Genomic DNA, 20,503 nt, shown 5'->3' with positions numbered 1-20,503 from the left:
CACCATTATAACTATATTTTTAGATACACGTTCCAATATTTTTATTTTTATTTTTTTTTACAAATGACATGCACGATCTCTTTGTTTTAAAAAAATTAATGTGGCCCTTTCGCACCAAATTTTGCCCACCCGTGCATTGCACATATATATATATATATATATATATATATATATATATATATATATATATATATATATATATATATATATATCTTGTGTTAAGTATGTGTGTGTGTGTGTGTAAAAACTGGGATTAATGCAGTTGCACTAATTGAATTATTGAAAAAATTATTTTCAGCTCACTTAATTGCTGATCCCTTCCCAATTCTTAGACCAAAAGAGCCGATGAAAATGACAAAGGAAAGAATAAAAGAAGCTGAATAATGTTACCAAAACTGTTAAATGAATTTATTGCAAGCTGATGTTATAAAGTGGGGCAGGTCAACAGCAACAAAATTCTCTTTGAGGACATCGAGCTTTTAACATTGAAAGGAAACTGCCGCGGTTGGTGACAGTAGATGGCAGCAAAGACTAACTCAGTAACAGCCTTCAAACGTAAAAAACAAACTACTGTATACGCTATTAATGTTGTTAATTATAATCCCAGCCTCCCGGGTATCTGGGGTGAATAAATATGAATGATGGAATCTGAACACTTCTTCAGACATTTGTAGTATATATTTTTTTGGTCATGAACATGACTTTTTAACTGAATGGTTATTACAGATCAGTTTGTTACGATCCCAAAATTACCAAACATAATGCTTATTAGTACTTATTACAAGGAAGGACCAGATGTTCACTTTTCTCTTTTGGTGTATAAAAAAAAATAAAAAATCAACTGCTTAGTGCATGTTGTCCTCCGATGGTGCTAAACATTCTCCAAAACAAGCCACATCTATTACCGTATGTATTCCCAGTAAAAAGGAAAACATTACATTATTTAAAATCCATAATTTAACAGAATCCAATGGGCCTCTGATACAAAAAGCTATGCACTCATTTTTGCATTCGAAAAAAATGATCGATGCTATTAAATAACCATGTATCTTTGAATTGATATGTTTGTAATAGTTCATCTGATAGGGGCAGCATTAAAACTTCAGCAATAAACATCCCGTTGAACAGAGTCTATACATTTAAACGGGGAAAGTTAATAGAAATATAAACCCAAATAGTCCTTTTGTGTTCCTAATTTTGGCAGACGGCATGCGCATACATTGTACCGGCCCACTCCTTAGTGTCTATGGTTTCCACACGAGTGCTCTGTACACCAAGCTACACATCATTCCTGCATGATATCCACAGAGCGAGGAGAAGTACAGGGGTGGGGGGGAGGAAATGGATGAAAAGTCAACATCGCTCTTCTTGCCGTGAGCCTCCATGTTTGGTTAGGAACACTCGCTGTTTTGGTGGTGCTATGATTGGTAGCCGTACGTTGATGCATCTAAAGGGCAGAAGGAGAACACGATGAGCCAAAATAAATTTGAATCAAACTGAGAGTCTGCATCAGGGTTAAGTGCAGCACCAGATCCAATAGATGCCGCTGTAGTAGTAAAACTGTTAACTTTTTCAATGAATCCTAATATATTTATGAAACTTGTACATTATTTGATGACTGTACAGTAACAAACCTGTCTCCGATTTCAGATTCATCTCCAATGTGTTAGATTTGAATCCTATATCTGTCAATGTGACATCAGGCTAAATGGGCAGATTGAATAAACACCGTCAAGGCGAAACGGATAACACTGAAATGCATTAATTGACGTATACGCACATCTACCACCCGTATACAAGCACAGTGATATGTATCACTTGCAAGTAGGTTTAAATAAACAGCGAAAAAATGATTAAATTAAGATTAGGTGTTTTGTGTTAGTGAATGAGCATTGTCCGAACATTTAGACCACTAAACGTACCCAAGCACGCTACTCACCCGAGGCAAATTTTACCGTGCAGCAGAGTCCCTCTCCCCGTGCTGTCTTATAGATGGGTGACACGCACACCCTTGCCGAAGGAGGGAGGTTGGTGAGTCGCGTAGACTGAGAATTGGGCGGCAAGTAGAAAGAAGACCGCTGTTGTCTTCCCCAAGTGAGCCAGTAGCCCTTCAAACCATCAAAGCTGCCTCTCCAGTTCACCTGCACAGAGTGGCTGTCCACTGTGGTCAGCTGCAGGTCAGCCAGCGCTGGAGTCACTGCAAAACACATCCAAACTATTGAAGGGATACAATCATGATAATATCCTAAATAAGTGTCCTCCGATATAATAGTCCACGATGTTGGCCACAAAATAGATGTCTTATTTTTTCCATCCAGAACAACAACAACAAATAAAAGTATTACCTATACGACAGCAATATTTCCCACCTCGACTTGATAACTTGTGTCTTATTTGCCAGCACGCACACCGGGCTACCGTACACTCATCTGCCTCTTTCAACGTCTGCTACCACTTTCCTGTGTTTGTGAGACTATTTCGAGTTATTCTGTTTGTTTCTTTTGTGCAAGGTGGCAGTTTTCATAAATAACTGGGTGGAACGAATGTCATAATTGTACGACACGCCCTTGTTTGGGCGCCCATGAAAAGGAAGTGTACTGCCCGTCAGCACACATCGGAGCACTCGCGCTAGTCAAGCGAAGCGGACTCTTTCAAGCATGCCCACGCGTGGTACAAACTGCACTGAAAGCTTCCTTAACTAAGGAACCTTGATCCCATAGCCAAGTTCTCATGGAGTGAGCCACTGCCACCCGCAAAAGATTTACGATGCACAGAGGATACGTTTGTTAGCATTGGTGGGCCGTGCATTTGATCGCTGGGTCTTCAGTGGGTCTTAATCCATTGCTCAATACCAACACTATCACTTACCTCTGAAGAAGAAGAATTTCAAATCGGATCGGTTAAAGAAACAGTCCCATTGCTAATATTGCATAGTTTAAGTTACCTCTCCCAGCACTACTGATTACTGAAGACTGTTGGCGAGTCATGAATAAACCTTCGTGGAACAAATATTAGAATTCAGCTTGTAAATGTAGGTCAGCCACTGTTAGTTGGTCGACAAGTTGTTAAACGTAGCTCACCTTCCTGCGTGCAGACTTTGACCGACATTGCCGTCTCCTTGCCCGATGAATGCCGAGCGCTAACGGTGACCAAATAGGTGGTATCTGCTTGGAGGTTCTTGAGGAGCGTGGAGTTTTGCCTTTTGTCCACTGTGACCGTTTGCAGCTTTCCAGTGGGCAGTGCAGAGTATTCTACGTAGTAACTTGTAACGGCCTCCGGCTGGAGAGGACCCCAGCTCACCCGAACACTGGTCGGCCCCGACTCCGAGACCGTGACCGTGGAAGGACTCTGTACCTCTGGTGGGACAGCGAGACCAAAGATAATAGCAGGAAAGATACTCATCAATCAAGATCATGTTTGTCTTTTTGTACAATACCAAAGGCTTGGCAGCAAGAGGTCGTGCCCCCAAGTTTACAAGGTTTAGACTCCAACCTGATTGTGTCGTGAAGGTGACCGACAGAGTGTTAAAAGCTTGTTCATTGGACTCCGGTGTCAAAGTGGCACTATAGGTGGTGTCAGGCGTCAGGCCTGTTAGCCTGACAGCGTTGGCGTCTGACGACTGGACCAGTCTCTGGTACTGACTACCGCCAGTGCTCGGACTGGTCCCGGTGCCGCTTCCTCCGCTTCCCGTTCCGCCTGATAGTAGCGGACCGAAGCGGATCTCGTAGTAGCCCGTCAAACCGGACAGAACAGGTCGCCACTCGAGCGTGGCGGCATTGGAGGACACGTCCCGGACATTGATGCGCTCAGCACGGATTATCTCTGTGGAAGGCACAATGGTAAATATGTAAACAAAAGTGGTGTTTTCGTTGAAAAAAATGTATTTGTATTTGCCGACTTATCATAATGACAATCTTACGTGCCTTTTTTCAACAGCAAAGTACGTGACTACAGAGACATGCATGGTTAGTTGGAAAACATTCATAAAATAAAAAATTACCTCGCTAGCAGGCACTGCAATACATTAACTGAATTTTTTGTTGTCCTATTTTTTTTTGTCCTAGTCAAGTAACACTTTTTTTTTTTTTTTTGCGCTGCCCCTTGTTGCTAGGTTGAATTCATAGGAGTCACCAATTTGTACCCCAAAATTTAAAAAAAAGAAAATCTGTAAACAAGTCCATTAGTGTTTTATTTACAAGGAATAAAATGTACATGGTATATAGTACTACTGTGCATTACTGTATGTTTAAGAGTTTAAAAGGTGCTTGAGAGTGCAGAAAGTGTTTATACAGGAAGAATATGGTAGAGGTTAATAGCAGTGTAGGAAGATTAATCAGAGTCTGGGGAAGTTCATACACCTTTAAAATATGTCTAAATATTCAAAAAGATATGTGGTTGTTACGTCTCAGATGTGACCTACTGCGGGGGTGGTCAGGAACTTAATCACCGCGATAACGAAGGATTACTGTATACAGTAACAAGTGCATTTATAGACATGGATTATGCAAATCATTCTGTATACGTGCCCCAGTTGCAAAAATCACGATTCAAAAACAAGTCAACATTCTCGAACACGCTATCGTTCAAGAAAGCCGATGGGGCAAGACGGAGTGCTAAAAATGTCTCAACTTGAGACAGAAACCAAATTGCAGACCAGCTTGGGGTTCTGAATACATTCATAACCCCTGCATAAAACCTTGATATAGCCAATCCAGGCAGGCCCTGTAGCAAAAACAAATAAATAAATAACACAGAGGTGGATATGTGAGATGATTTGTTCGTCTTTGTTGTGCGCATATGATAAATTCATTCATGCAATGCACCATGACTTTGAGCTGCAGTTTGAATGTGAAATTGTCCAGGAGTCTCTGGAGGGTGTCATGGCAGCTACCGAATCTGGAAGCAGAGAACTGGACAGTCTCTTCTGTCTATATATAGGAGAGAATATATGCATCTGTATATGCGTCTTGTCTGTCACAGCGCGCTGGGCTGTAGCAACTCATTAATCCCTGAATAGATCATGCTATCTCATTACACTTGTGGTCAGCCATACTCGACATTGCCATCCAGTGTCCATGTCTGCAGGAGCACGCTCGGAACTTGGGTGAAGTGCAGCAACTTACGATGTGAGCATGGCAGTTCCAAGTGGCCATTGCAGTGTGGAGGAAATTGCTCATGTCCAGCCAAGAGCAATGACCTTGCACTCGTGAGGCCTGTCGATGACTCAGCATAGTGCTTCAGGAGAGACGCTTCGTTGGGGTTTTTGTTTGTATAGTAAATAATGTAAATGGATGCAATTTTGTATCACCATTGCCACTGAACGCAAACACAGCATAAATGTCAATAATGCTCCCTATGTCATATGCATATGTTGTGTATCGTGGACAGTATATCGTGTAGCTGTTGTGATGTTGGTCTCCAGAAGATAAATAGCCATCCATCTATTCATCCATTCGGATCGCAGGTGAGCTGGAGCCAATCACAGCTGACTTTCGGCGAAAGGCGGGGTAGACCTTGGATTGGTCGACAGCCAATCACAGAGCACATAGAGACAATTTACAGTCTTCAAAGAACCTAACATGCATGTTTTAGGGTTGTGCGAGGAAACAGTGTACCCAGGGAAAAGCACACACAGGATGGCCAGAGCTGAGATTCGAACCGTGAACTTCATAACTGCGAGCAAGACCTGCTAACCACTGGGACAATGTGCTGCACTTTTAGATCTTACAAAGATTTACTTTTTATATGTTTCTTCTGAGGCACCGTGTTGCAGTGGAAGATAAATAGTGGAGTCTAAATGAATGAAACAAATTTGCATAACAGAATCACTTATTTTCATGTTTCAAGTGAAATTTTTCATTTTGCTGATTTACATTTATATATCTATATAAGATTATTGCTTGGACTGGAACACATTGAAATACAAACATTTGTGCTAATGTTGTTCTTGAAATGCAAAACTTCTTAACAGTGGCACATAATAGCTGCAATAGCAGTTATCAAGTGTTCAATTAGATTGGGCGAATGTCGATGTTCACAGCCTAGTCTAGAAAATATTAGCATGGTATCAATATTCCGTGGTGTGCGAACAATTGACGTGTCCTCTAATTTCGTTCTCAAGCGTTTAAGACCATTTATTCATTTAATTTCAGAGAGCTTCTCAGTCTTAACCTTTGATATGTCAAACTCACCGATGATGGCTTCCCGCAGATCCTCTAAGATGATGCTCATGTCATCAATGTCCACAAAGTACAGGTGGTTCTCAATTGGTGGCGACACAACTTGCCTCAACACCTGATAGTTACTATGGCCAGTGGAGACCACCAGCACGGCCACACCTTCCTCCCTCAGCTCAGCCATTGGGCCAATCACATCCCCCGGTTTCACGCCGTCCGTCAGCCACACCAGCACCCTGGGGATTCCCGGACGGGCCCCGTCCCCAGGTCCTGGTCTCAGCACTCCGTCCTTTGCGATCTTCAGCGCCTCTACGGTGTTGGTGTCCCCCCTGAGGGCTTTGGTGCCCTTCAAAGCCGCCTGCAGGCCACTTTGAGTGCGGTACGTATCAAAGCCGAACTCAAGGCGTGGTTTGGTGCCCACCTGTAGAAGTCCAATCCTCACCTGATCCTCTCCCAAAGAAAATGGCAGGAGGAGCTCTGACAGGAAGTCGAGCATGCGGGAGTGCTCATAGGACGACACGCTACCAGAGGAATCCAACAGGAAAAGGACGTCCCCCTCGCAGCAGTTAAGAACTGTGGGGGGGGGGAATTGAGGAAATGTTGTCAAATGGCAATGTCATTTATTTATTTATTTACTTATGTTGTAAAATTGTGACCTTAATTAACTGTGCCACTCTCGCTCCCTAATTGACCTGCGGGGATGAATAAAGTTTTCTTCATCTGAATCTGTCGCTCTGTACAATTCAAAAGTCATCACCAGGCTCCTAACTTGGCCTTTTTTTTTTTTATGTTTTTCTTTTAAGAAAATAAATCAATTATTCACATTCCAAACGTTCACATTCAAATTCCAATCCATTCCTATAATTTTAACACATCAAAATGTACATATCTGCGCACATCTGGCTCTCTAAATCTTACTCTTAAACTCCCCCCACAATTCCATATGTCACTCCTTAAAATTGCTCTCCAGACAGGTTGCTTGTTATGATAATCGACAGTGTCAACAATTCCGAAGTTTTCGAGAGGTTGCAATCGAACACACTCTTGCCCCCACGCCCCGACCCCCCAAAAAAATGTTTTATAAACTAAGATTACAGCATGCCTGCAATTCAAGTGACAATAAAATGAAAGCAAAACAAACACAGAAACCCCAACGCAAACCCTTAGCATCAGAAGTGGAGAGGTTGAAAAAAGCAGCTAAGCTAAAGCAGTAAAAGTTTTTCAGGACAGTGAGTTACCTCAACCGGGGGGGGGGGGGGGTTGTGTTTTGGCTAAGTATGTAGTTTGTAGTTCTGTGTTCTACATGCCTACAAATGAAGCAGTTCTCACTAAATTTTGGATAGTCGCCTAAAGAAGAGGATCCAGAATGTTTTGTTTGGTTAATTCATGTATTAATAAGGGTTATTTTCTAAATAGAATTTTAAATGGAGCGGGGGAAATCTGTCTGTTACTATTCTGAACGCCGACCTCGTTGCGGTGGTTATCATGACCAAAATAATGCTTCGCGCAGTTGATGTCAAGTTCTTCTTTAGATGGCAAACTAAAATACGTATCTGAACAGCAGCTCCGAGAGTTGTAAGCAAAGCGTGCTTCACTTTACCTCATTTGGTTGAGGACAGCATTAATCAGCGATCAATTTCACATAATTGCTTGCTTGTAAAATTGGTGGGATTGGCAAAACTGGCTAACTTCTCGGCAAATTTAGCAGACTGCAGGAAGAACATGTCTGATTTCTCTCAGACAAACAGAAAATAAATGTTAGAGGGACTTAATCTTATAAATACGAAGATGATGGGGATGATTTGGAAAAATTAGCAAAGTAAAACTTTCTCTAAATATACTTCTATAGTTGTCCATGGTTTCTACTGTTTCATCCATCTATCCATCCATTTTCTTCCGCTTATCTGAGGTCGGGTCGCTGGGGCAGTAGCTTTAGCAGAGTCCAAAATAAATGCCTGAAGAATGGGTATAATAACAAACTGATGAATGGATCTTTCCAAAAAAAAGTACAGCTACATCCACGCAGACCACCATCATATGGCAACTCCGCTGGATAGCATTATTCCATCCATCCGTCCATCCATCCATCCATTTTCTGAGCCGCTTCTCCTCACTAGGGTCGCAGGCGTGCTGGAGCCTATCCCAGCTATCATCGGCAGGAGGCGGGGTACACCCTGAACCGGTTGCCAGCCAATCGCAGGGCAAAAATTGTCAAAAGTCAATAGTGCGCATTATACATAGGTATAGGGGCAAATGGAAAAAAACTTTCACATTTTATAAATGTATGCCGCCATCTAGTGGTTATGAAAAAAGCTGTACACTTTCATTCCAAAATGCCAACGCCACCTAGTGGTTATAAAAAAATGTGTCGCCTACACTTTCACTCCAATATGACAGGGGTACGTATGACTGCATCTACGTACAGATGTGCTCATAAGTTTACATACCCTGGCAGAATTTGTGAAATATTGTTGTTGTTTTTTTAATATGACAACCATCATTTCTTTAAGGTAATGTTTTGTTTAACGATAATCCTTTTCTGAAATGCTTGACCGCTTAATTTGAATATCATTAAAATAAAATAACATGTGTTTCGCCTGGTCCTTCATGTTTTTTTAAAAGAATTGTACCCATTTTACAAATTCTGCCTGGGTAATCAAACATATGAGCGCAACTGTGTGTTTTCTAATTTACTAAATAAAAGTAGGGCTGTGAATTTCAAAATAAGAGCAAGTAAATTAAAAAAAGGATTAAGTGTTCAAACCAAGTGCTTAACTTCAGAATAATTCTTTGGGAAAAAAACTAACAAATTACAGATAAAACTTCATGTTTTTATCATATGGGTAGAAGCGAAATCAAAAAGTGTATTATACATAGGTAGAGGGTTTTTCCAGAATTTTGAGATCAACTTTGGGGGTGCGTATTATACATGGATGCGCATTATACACGAAAACTTACGGTAATACAACACTGCCTGAAATCTGTATCATCAGACAGCGAGTCTCCCATCCCACTAAAAGTAAGATTTAAAAACCAACAATTTAACGATTACTTGATTAGGAATTTAACTCAAGAGTCAAGCAAGGGAATGTAGTGAAATGCTGATGTTTCAAAGGATTAAAGACTAAATTAGGCCATATGCAGGAGGCGGGTAACCAAATACGGACTATTTAGCTGGAGGATGTTGGGTAAGTGAAGAAATGAGGTTGGGTGAGAGAAAGGGGAAGACAATAAAAAAAGAAGAGGACGGTCTGCGGGTAGTTCCAAGGGAGAGACGGGGCGGAATGTTTGGAGGGTCATGCACGCCGCACAGAAAATGACAGCAATATAGAGAGAATATAAAAAGTGTCATATTTGCAGCCCCTTAGCGGGGTGGGGGGAGAAAAGTAAACTAAACATACAAATATCAGCTATGAGGTCACCAAGCATCCAGACTGTCCCTTAAGTATGATCCTTATCATATTTATGAACTTCTTTCCTATTTGAATGTTGTGACAAAATTGTTGAAAGTTGAAAGGTTGCAGTCATGTGTGCAGCAAGGCGTGCAGACATAATTGAACAACACACATGTGCAAACACACTCGCACGCTTGCTGCTTGTCTTTCCATCAGCGTGGAGAATTCATCAAGTCTCATTGTTTGGATTTTGGAGCGTGTGGAGGTTCTCCATATCACAGCCACTGCCCCCCCCCCCCCCCCCATCATCGCCTATTCATGGACATAGCACAGTGGCAGCATCTCGCTCACAACTTCTATATTAACGCTCAATGACAGACTCAGCAGTTATACCACCGGGTTTAGCCTCTTGGAAGCTTGAAGTTCCTTTTTTGGGGGGGGGGGTCGAACCATCTACAGTATTTGTGTCAAGATATTAAGATGTTTTTTAATAGATGGATGTGACAACTAATAGCAGATCATATGTGATAAACGACCTAAACTAGAAATAGAATAAACACGTGAGAAAGAAAAGTATCATTTCAATATTCACATGTCAAACACTGTTACACAACACGACACAATTATATTTTGGAACTAACAAAACACAACTGTAACTAATAACAATAATGAAATAATTTATACTAAATGTAAACATATGACTACTGTTATATATTTCTGAACTTTTCTAGCCATATCAGTAAGGTTATAGTTATAGAAATGACAAATGGTATGATACTATGGCTCAAGTCTTCCACGTGTAATCAAAGCGGCCAACTGATGTTTATCTTTTGCTTGTTCTTCTGCTTTTGTTTCCTCGATTCCTTCGTTCAACTCATACAGCACGTTTTTTTTTTTTTTTTTTTTTTTTTACGAGCATCCTATCTTGTTGCCTTGAACGACATCCGTTTATTTGATTATGATTCCTTTTGAACAGAATTCAAGTTTGACTCACCTCCCTGAGGCGCAGCAGCCTGTGCATTCAAAGTTCTCGGAAGCAAACACATGAGCAACAATGTCAGCAAGTGGCTTTCCATTGTTGCAACGACAGGTGTACCGGCCCACCCACCCGAAATTCAATGAAAATCAAACACTAATGTGTTTGAAGAGCACTGTAAATCCAGCAAATCAGCCCGGAGCGACGAACTCCAAGTTTGAAAAGGAAACTCCCAGTCAGCGCCGTTTTTTTTTTTGTTTTTGTTTTTTTTTTTCTCTCCGTGTGGAATCTTCTCCTAAGTCGAAAAGGTGGACGGTCAGCCAAAGACAAGCTCAAGTGAGACGCCAAGTTCTCGTTCACTGAGCAGCCCTGACGCTCCTCGGCTATGCAAATGAGCCCGATAACACTATTGTCAAAGTCGCTGCAATGAAGTGCGGCGTTTCCGGTTATTTTAGGATTTCAAAATAAAGTCATTATTTGCTTTGGCGCATTAACATTTAAATTATTATTTTTTTTTAACCAGTTGTGAGCCGTCAGGGTCAGCAAGACCCTCTCAGCTGGCCTAAACAATATCAGAAGCACAGACCGATATATTTTTTTTCTAATTCTAATATTTGTTCCATAAAATTAATTTAATTGAATCCCACTAGTCTATTTTATTCATTTCATAGCATTTCTATTGGCCGCACTACTTCCAGTACATATCGATTTTTTTTTTTTTTTTTTTTTTTTTGTCCAATCGCATTTCAGCCTCTCACAGGGCCAGACTTAGGAAAGTCTGGTAAAGTGGCATGCACTGCCGCCATATTGTTACTCAATTTAACAAAGTGTAATGAAATGCAAGGCAATTGACTATTTCCAAAAATGGTCCCCCAGAATTATATATATATATATATATATATATATACTTAAATATACTATACTTGTGAATGCGCCCCATCCCCATGTTGACAAGTTGGCCGAACGTTATATGAACATTATGATGGTGAAGAAGCCAACGCTGGTAACACTGCTAGCTAACATTCATCTGTGCTAACAGTGCAGCTCTGCTCGCCTTTTGTCTTTGACATCATTTTGCTTCAGTAGCCATGTCACAGTGGTTCTTTCAGAGATCTAGATCTTCGGCCAGCCTCGTTGACCACGTCATTTACGGAGAAATTCGTCGCGGAGGTGGTTATTACGTGAATTGTCCCCACTGTTACCTAATCGTGATGCAAAATGCAGAACGCCTCACTCACAGACGCACTTTCAGAAATAAGTAGATAAGTTCGGATTTAGTTACTTATTCAGAAGATACGATGTTGTCAACTCTATCCTCAGTAACACAGCAGTGTAAGAATAACTGAAAATGCTGTAATTTGCATGTCCAGCCAGTAATTAGTGATGAAATTGTCTTTTGATGATCTTGGAAAGTGAAAAATCGTATGGAATTGGCTCGTGTTGGCCAAATGTGGATAAAACTCTGATACGTATCGCGTATCTGCAAATGCAGAGGGCAGTGTAAAAAAAAAAAAAAAAACGTAATTGTTGAAATTGTTCCTGATTTATTAAAAAAAAAACTGCCATAAGTATTCAGACCCTTTGCTGTGACACTCATATTTAACTCGGGTGCTGTCCATTTCTTCTGCTCATCCTTGAGATGGTTCTACACATTCGTTGGAGTCCAGCTGTGTTTGATGATACTGATTGGACTTGATTAGGAAAGCCACACACCTGTCTATATAAGACCTTAAAGGTCACAGTGCATGTCAGAGCAAATGAGTATCGTGAGGTCAAAGGAACTGCCTGAAGAGCTCAGAGACAGAATTGTGGCAAGCCTCTCCTCAGTGCGAGACACATGAAAGCCCGCATGGAGTTTGCTCAAAAACACCTGAAGGACTCCAAGATGGTGAGAAATAAGATTCTCTGGTCTGATGTGACCAAGAAAGAAATCGTTGGCCTTAATTCTAAGCGGCATGTGTGGAGAAAACCAGGCACTGCTCATCACCTGTCCAATGCAGTTCCAATAGTGAAGCACGGTGGTGGCAGCATCATGCCGTGGGGGTGTTTTGCAGCTGCAGGGACAGGACGACCGCTTGCAATCGAAGGAAAGATGAATGCGGCCAAAACATTCTCCAGAGTGCTCAGGAGCTCAACTAAAATACCGAAGGAGTGGCTTCAGAACAACTCCATGACTGTTTTTGAATGGGCCAGCCAGAGCCCTGACTTGAACCCAATTGAGCATCTCTGTAGAGACCTGAAAATTGCTGTCCACACAACGTTCACCATCCAACCTGACAGAACTGGAGAGGATCTGCAAGGAGGAATGGCAGAGGATCCTCAAATCCAGGTGTGAAAAACAACAATTCCGTTTTTTTTTTCCGTCAATATGGGGTGCTGTGTGTCCATTAATGTGGGGGGAAATGAACTTCAATGATTTTAGCAAATGGCTGCAATATAAAAAAAGAGTGAAACATTTAAGGGGTCTGAATACTTTCCGTATCCACTGCATGTGTTGTATTCTGGCTCGACCACAATTTGTGGAAACACAATAGGAATGTAAGTGTTATTCGCAAAAAGCACACCGACGCAACACTAGTAGTTCTCAATTATCGTTTCAGTACTCAAGCATGCTTACACGGAACACAGAGGCTGTTTTCAAAGGCCACCGTTTTCAGCATTTTTAGACGGGAACATGGCCACAACAAACCGCCCCAACATTCCTCCCCCAAATGTGCTTAAAGAAACCCCCGTTCGTAGTATTTTGGCATCTTAAACTCTGTGACTGATTGGGGTAGGAAAATGTCTGGCACACAGAGAAGGGCACGGCGAACACTTCAACACCGTTTGTGTATGCTTGTCGTGTGACAGAAGCCAAGTGGAAACAAAGGCAGTAGGAGGCCCCCGTGGGGTTAATTAACGATGGAGGACGTTGGAATTCAAGTGGATTGAACAAAGGTCTGGATTCCACTGCGCCACTTTGGATTCAAATGCGTCTTTTGTTGCAGTCGAGACACTGTCTATGAACACGCCCTTTTTGATATACACACCTAGTAACTAAACACTGCACGGCCATGACAGTAGAGGCAGAGATTGGGAAGTTTCCCTGTGGAGTCTAACGCTGCTTGACCTACTTCTAACTGCATCTGCACCAACAACCCCGGCCGATGCGATCACCTAAATCTGCTCATCTATTGATTGATTGATTTACAACACACTAACATGCAACATTAATTCTTTGATGACCCTCTTCACATGTTCTCACATGTATTTGCAGCACACGGTCAATGACCATGTTATTACCGCACATGGGAGTCCTCATCCAGTGTTTTGCGAGTAAATCCTTGAAAAGAATATTCCCACTTGGAAAGAGTATACAAGGTCAGGATTAGCATATGTCCTTTTTTTTTTTTTTTTTTTTTTGCGCATGAGGGGAGAAGGAAAATCACATAACGTACATTACGCACAGCTGACTGACCCGTGTGGAGCGCATGCACATGCAAATGGCATTCTGCGTTTGTATTGCATTGCACGTCAATCCGCAGACTTTTCCACCTCTTTCCAACCGCACGATCTTGTGTCAGCACGTCCTCGCATTTCAATCTGTATGAGGGATTCTGCAATTCGGGTCCATTTTTGCATACCGTCCGTGTCGCGAGTGGAAGCATTTAAGGGAAAGAACAGTGCGCCAGTTCTTTGCCGTAAACTTCAGCTCGGAGCCAGGCCGGGCAGTACCCAGTGCGGGAGGTGCAGGAAGAGGAGGCAAAAACTGTCAGATGTCAGCAATGGAAAACTTGAGGACATTTTGTTCAGCTCACTGTGGGTGTGATATAATGGAATTTTAGCAGCACATCCTTTGGGGGTGGGAGGGGGGGCTGAAACAGTCAACGAGCCACTGCTTAACTCATAACTTGGAACCTTGCAAGCAGCCTACCCATAATTAACTATTCAAATTCTTTACGCACGCTGTTTTGGACGCGCACAATATGATTGCCACTGTCAGCGCTTCGGTGAATTCCACAGGTCCGCGGTTGCCAATATTTTCTTCCTTTCTGTCGGTCTGTGGTATTTGAGGTTCGGTATCGCACGAGTCATAGTGCGCCGAGAGAAAAACATGCAGTCTGTCCCTCGGCCATTAAGGCCAAACATAAAGTCAAAAAGCTTGAGGAGGAAAGAGATCCAAGGGTGATATGTGCCTTGGCTCCAGGAAAGGTGGTGAAAAACTGCAGTCGAAGCAAAAAGGCTCCTCACCTCTTCAGTCAATAATTTACCAGATCATCAATAACAACACCCCAAAAAAAACCCAACCAAAAATAGAGACAAAGAATTGAGCGGTACCGCCCCTCACTGGGATGTGAAGAGGACCAGAAACGAAGCCAAGTGGCTTGGACCTTCCTGAGAAGCACTGATAGGATGGCACCTCCCGACCTGCGTCATTGGGACTTCCCTGCCCTCGTTAATCGCCATCCTGTGGATGTCCGCGGCGGGGTTTTGTTTTTTTTCTGTTGCGCTCCATCTCTTAAGGCATTTAACCTTTAACCTCTGGGACAATGTTTGCTCTTCCGAACACGGCAGTGAGAGGAAATCCCAATTTAGATGTCAGGAAGATATTACTGATGTATTTGTCACCGGCTTCAGAACGTGTCCTTCTATTACTTAAATGAGGATGCCGCAAGGTAATATTATGGGCAGCAGGCGCTCCGTCTGTAAAAACTGGGGATCAATGGACTAAGACTCTGGTGTGTGTAATGTGCCGGTAAAAAAATATAAAACTCAAACTCTCAACTTTTGGACTACAAGAGCCTTTGAAAGTCCAAACAAATATGACACGTTAGTTTCAACGCAAGCCACTGCGAAGCTGCGTTTGCATTTTCCCAGGGTAGCTCAAAGTTTCCACACGCCTGCTAACTTTCTCGGATTAAACCACAGTGCTACGGCTTCTCTCTGCCTATGGTGGGCACATCTGTTTTGTAATAAACAACAGCAAAGAGGCCAACGCCCACAATGAGTTTCCACAGCGATGTGGCGCAGCCTTTGAGGCAGTGGCGCTTCTCTCTGCAGCAGCCTTGGCTCCTCTTGAGAAGTCACTTCAAACAATGGAGTCTATTGTCCAAAAGAACACGTACGCATAAATGCGCTTATTGGCCAAGCGAGAACACAAAGTGAAGGGATGAACCGTGAAACGAGGCACAGACGAGGGAAGTTTCGCGGGAGAGGCGCATACTACGTTTGACCGCATCGAGGTAATGATTTTCGGGAAAAATGAAAGGTCACGTGTACGCGGCCGATCCTGACAAACTTGACCACTAATGAGCCTATAAGTCGCATGGAAACACTTCAGTGGTTGTTTCCAAAAGCCCCTCAGCAGAGTAACTGATACACCCGTACGCCGAATCCTCCCCTGTCGCCGGTGGGAAGCGCCACGAGCTGACTTTTGACAGGCAAATGTAGGACACGCATCGGAGTCTGCTACTGTGCTGAACGCTCGAATAAACACGCTTTGCTTGGCAGGCTCTTATTTTGCCCGTGCTTGGGTTAGGTTTTGTACTCGCTTAGCTCGATACTGTAGCTGGCACAAAAGCGAAACGTTTCATTTTTCACGGGAGTGATGTTTGTTAGTTGGTATTTCACAAAACAAAACAAGCGGATGACCAAACTAACAGGTCGGCGGTCAACTGAATGTTCTCCGAAAGAGGGTTGTTTACGCGATACAACAATATTTGTCAACAAAAATTGCTCTAAACTGTGTCATGGGAAGAAGAAACAGCTGGTGTGTCGGTGTAGTGTTTGAGTGTTTTTTTAGCATGGACTGCCCATTGTAAGTTCCCCCCCCCCCCCCAAAAAAAAACAAAAAAAACAAGTTGGACCGATGTTTCCTGACGCTCCAGAGTGATTCAGGCCGCAGAGGACAGCAGCCGGATTGTGCATTCATTCCCCCCCTTATTGTGATTCATCCCGCTCTGACTGCTGCTTCACATCCTACACACTCCCTCCGCTGCGAACCCAGCTGCTTTCCACCCTTTTAGTGACGCGCCACACAAAACACTCACATACACGCGCACCCACACAAGCCCTCACATGTACCATGACAAGTGACACTTGTGGAATAAATGCCCTCATTGACCGATCTGTGCACGCACACACTCACGCACGCGCACACCAAAGGTAGCTGAAGTCACTTTTATGGTATGTGAGTCTGATTTTTAAAAAAAAATAACAAAATAAAAAAAAGAGGAGGAAGGGACATGTTGTAATTACACGCACGTTTGCAGAGGAATTTGTCGGGGCGGGTTGAGTTAAAGGCGGAGCTTGTCACCAATTAAAGGTATCAGGCAAACCGCGCCTCTCTCGACACCAACCTAAAAGAAAAAAGGAGGATCGACACAAAAGGCAACAAAAGCCACAATCTCCCCACCTCGTCAAAACTTTCCCATTTGACCGACATACCAGAGCAAGACCTACAGGCGAGGCCGAAACTCAAAGTCGCATCCGAACGCCTCACCAGGTGTGCCCAACATCCTGACATCCTTTACCCTGGTAGAAAGATGGCAAGCTTTCCTGTTAACACTGTCCCCTTGTCATCCGCTCAACATCCGCCGCTCATGACCTCCAGACCTTGTCGTCTTTTAGTTCGCACGCAACCTCCAGGAGTGCCCTCAAGGTCAAAGAGTCCAGTGAGTTTTGGTTTCAACTTCTGCAGATTGTCAAGGTGACAGATGGGAGAAAAGGCTCGTCATTTTCTGCTGGTGATAGGAACCAGGGTATTTGTTTGAACCTGTCTGATTTGAGCCAAGCTCGTCTGCCTGCCTGCTCACCAATGAGTAATCCATTGTGAGACTGAGCACACACACAAGGCGAGATTATGCAGGGGTGGAAGAAGGAGGTTTTGGGTTGGAGTGCGGCTCGAGGCCTGACGGCCGACGGCAGGGGAGCTGATGTCAAAGCATTTGTCTTGTGGCGAGAATGTTTCCAATGCTTCTGTTCTTGAACACCAAATCCACGCTGTCAACTGCCATTTTCACGAAGATTCACTGTAATTGTGACATTTCGAGGTTGCAAACAGGATGAAATGAAGGAGCTCGTGGCACGTGGCATCGTGTGGCACAAGAAGGAATGCTCAGTTAGCGCCGTATTTACTGTTTTCATTTGATTGTTTTGCGTTAATGGCCTATAAGGGTTTGTCACACAAATGCGAACTGCAATTGCAATTTTACTATTGCTTTAGTGTTGGTTAATAATTATGTATGTCCCGTCTAACGTACGAATGAATTTACGTCGCTGGCATAAGAATGCAACTTGTAAACTGAGGACCGACTGTATAACAAGTTGTTTATCTGTGATCCTTTTACTTCCGCCAAGTAATAGTTTGCTTTGGTTCCTTGTAAATCCTGATAAGTCTCGCCTTTGCATAGCAGGCTGACAGCTGCATCAACTACATAAATAGTCTTTATTATTTCTTTGTTTAGTGGTTTTAGCAGCGGGGGAGCATCCAACTGGGTAATGAATTCAACAAAGTCAAAAATTGACTTGACAGTACAGTTGTGTGCTGACATTGTGGCAAAACTTTCTGTATCCGCGGTACAATACACCAATCGGTTAAATCGGTAGCCCTGGACTGGCTCGCGCTTCCGCCGCTTGGTGTGTAGGTGGGCTCGCTACCTCAGCTATGTAAATATGTGACATCATGACAGCGAGACAACGTGTTGACACGAACGATCTGTCGCCAAGTGACACTCACAGTTTGAATTCCAGTCTCTGTTGTAATTCCATTTTTGTTCCCATTTGACTTTTGCCTTCCACTGAAACACAATTCTCTGTTGACCAACCAATGGATTAACACTAAGTTTAAGTCTTTATTAACCATTGCAACATGTTGAATTGGGTTACTATCAACACCAGTTACTTGTAGAACATGTAAATGAAGCCGAATTGGATGAGAGGCAAAACGTCTTTTCGGACAACAAGATCAGTCCAATGGTTATCCAATCATAATCATCATAATAATCATCAAAGTTATCAATTCAATACCCTGAGAATAAAATGTAACTACATATCACCAGGGCAACACAGTGCACTAGTGGTTAGCACATGTGCCTGACTGCTCCGTGGTGACCAGTCTAGGGTGTACCTCCCCTCTCACTCAAAGTCAGCTGGGATAGACGAATATGAAGGAACGATGAATGCAAAGCTGCGTTCAACGATTACTGTGCATGATACTTCAAATAAGGTCCACAAGGAGCAGTATTTTGTTTAGTTCTGGTTTTCAAAGTCATCATCACGATAAAAATATCACCGCATTCTCAACACTAAACATTTCGTGCCATTTCTTTTTCCCTCTACACGCGAGTCTTGGCAACATAAAAAGGTCGAGTCTGAGGACTTGCGGATCCAGCTTATCATTTGTGTCTGTTTCTCGTCACTGCCTAGTTGAATGATTTGTACGAAGCATTGTATAATGATTAAATCATCACAAGACAGAGATCCCAAAACACGGAGGCTACTGTGTATCATCTACAGTCTCAAATGGTGAGGTCTACAGCTGCTAAAGTTCTGATGCGTTACAGACTGCTCAGTTGAAACATAAACAGGATGCCTTCCTGAGATACACAAACTGCACGTGGTTCTGGAAATTCTTCTGTGACGAGGTAAGTGTTGTATTTTGTCAAAGTACTTTCATCGCACAGTTCTTCCATGTGACGTTTACTGCCTGCCTTCACGTTTGTACTTTTTAACCCTTTTAACACTTCTTTCTTTTAATGCACATGAGTCAGATCTTATCCCTATGAAACTGTTTCACGGATGGAAGCAAGACCAAGTGTAGACACTCCACTGCACTGCACTCTACTGTACTATACTGTACCTCACGTCTACCTGCAGGTTGAAACTGCCCCCTATTGGAAAAGACTGATACTTCATGTGCAAGTTGTAGTTTTGACGTGATATGATCAAAACTAAAGAATAAGTATAGTTCGTTTTATCATTGATTTATTCGTGTTTGTAGGCCTGCTACTAAGACCCCAATGGGAAATTAGGGTGGCCAAGCAGCAATATTAAAACGCTGCATTTCTACATATTACTGCATAGTACACACTGAATATCCCATTGTCCCAAGTCTGTCTTATCATACAAAATACCTGCAAATATTTTGCCATTTTTATACATTTAGATAATGTAAAAAATATAATTGCACACAAGTCGGTAAATGTTTAGACTAAATATAAAAAAATGTACAAACATAAGAAAAACATTTCAAGTATTGAATAATAATAGAAATAAGTTTATAATTGTATTTCAATTCGGGTTTATCTTATTTTTGTTTTGCCCTGAGTCAGATCGACTTGACCATAGATATTTATAGGTAGATACGACACGCTGCTTTTGACTTCCGTGCCGACGGCGACGCTAAGCTAGGAAGGTCAAAGTCGGAGGCGCATTCCATGTGTGTGGACGGCGGTACATTGTGCTGCACACGGTTGCGCAAAAAGCCGTACAATTACGAGAAGAGAACTGGGGCTAACCTTTCCTATGTACAAATATTTTTTGAGACTTCTTTTTTTCAAATATGGTGTATTTACAGTACATAAAAAGTAAACAATGTGAAAATCGGTGGAGAAATAAGCAAGTTACGAGTTGACTTCAATGTCCATGCATTGCCTCTGATTGGAACGTCGACCTCCCCAACATGGGCGCCATGTAGGCACGTCATTTAGCCGAGCTGCTATAGCGAACTGGCAGCTCTAGGGTACGTTCGGAAAGTTACTCCAAGCACACTCTCTAAACTCCGGAACGTTTCGTAAACTCAAGAGCTGCTTTTATAGAGGAGAGAGAGCGACCGGAGGGTCAGCCAATACGAGATGTTTACAGGCGGAAGTGACACATTCAATATGACGGAAGCACTGACGTATCCCTGCCAAAGGCCAACACGCTCGTTCGTAAATTCACCGAAAATGGAGCGCGCTCTGTCTTTCCGAACACTG

The 20,503-nt window shown here is 42.7% G+C and overlaps 1 protein-coding gene across 2 annotated transcripts; it reads right to left on the bottom strand.

The window, feature by feature from the left end:
• Positions 1 to 381: 381 nt before the first annotated feature.
• Positions 382 to 14,209, bottom strand: vwa1 (von Willebrand factor A domain containing 1). Of its 2 annotated transcripts, none has more exons than XM_061767542.1 (6): positions 14,005 to 14,209; positions 6,192 to 6,749; positions 3,493 to 3,822; positions 3,081 to 3,356; positions 1,940 to 2,197; positions 382 to 1,447 (listed from the first exon to the last, which is right to left on the bottom strand). In XM_061767542.1, the coding sequence occupies exons 1-6, from the start codon at positions 14,192 to 14,194 to the stop codon at positions 1,419 to 1,421; spliced, it is 1,641 nt and encodes a 546-aa protein (XP_061623526.1). In that variant the 5' UTR covers positions 14,195 to 14,209; the 3' UTR covers positions 382 to 1,418. The 2 variants fall into 2 exon arrangements, with proteins under 2 accessions (XP_061623526.1, XP_061623534.1); XM_061767550.1 differs by lacking the exon at positions 14,005 to 14,209 and adding an exon at positions 10,566 to 10,946.
• Between the last annotated feature and the right edge of the window lie 6,294 nt (positions 14,210 to 20,503).

Source organism: Phyllopteryx taeniolatus, chromosome 1, assembly GCF_024500385.1.
Source record: "Phyllopteryx taeniolatus isolate TA_2022b chromosome 1, UOR_Ptae_1.2, whole genome shotgun sequence".
Classification (NCBI taxonomy): domain Eukaryota; kingdom Metazoa; phylum Chordata; class Actinopteri; order Syngnathiformes; family Syngnathidae; genus Phyllopteryx; species Phyllopteryx taeniolatus.
The sequence above is the reverse complement of the archived record's forward strand: the minus strand, read 5'-3'. Positions and strand labels throughout refer to the sequence as shown.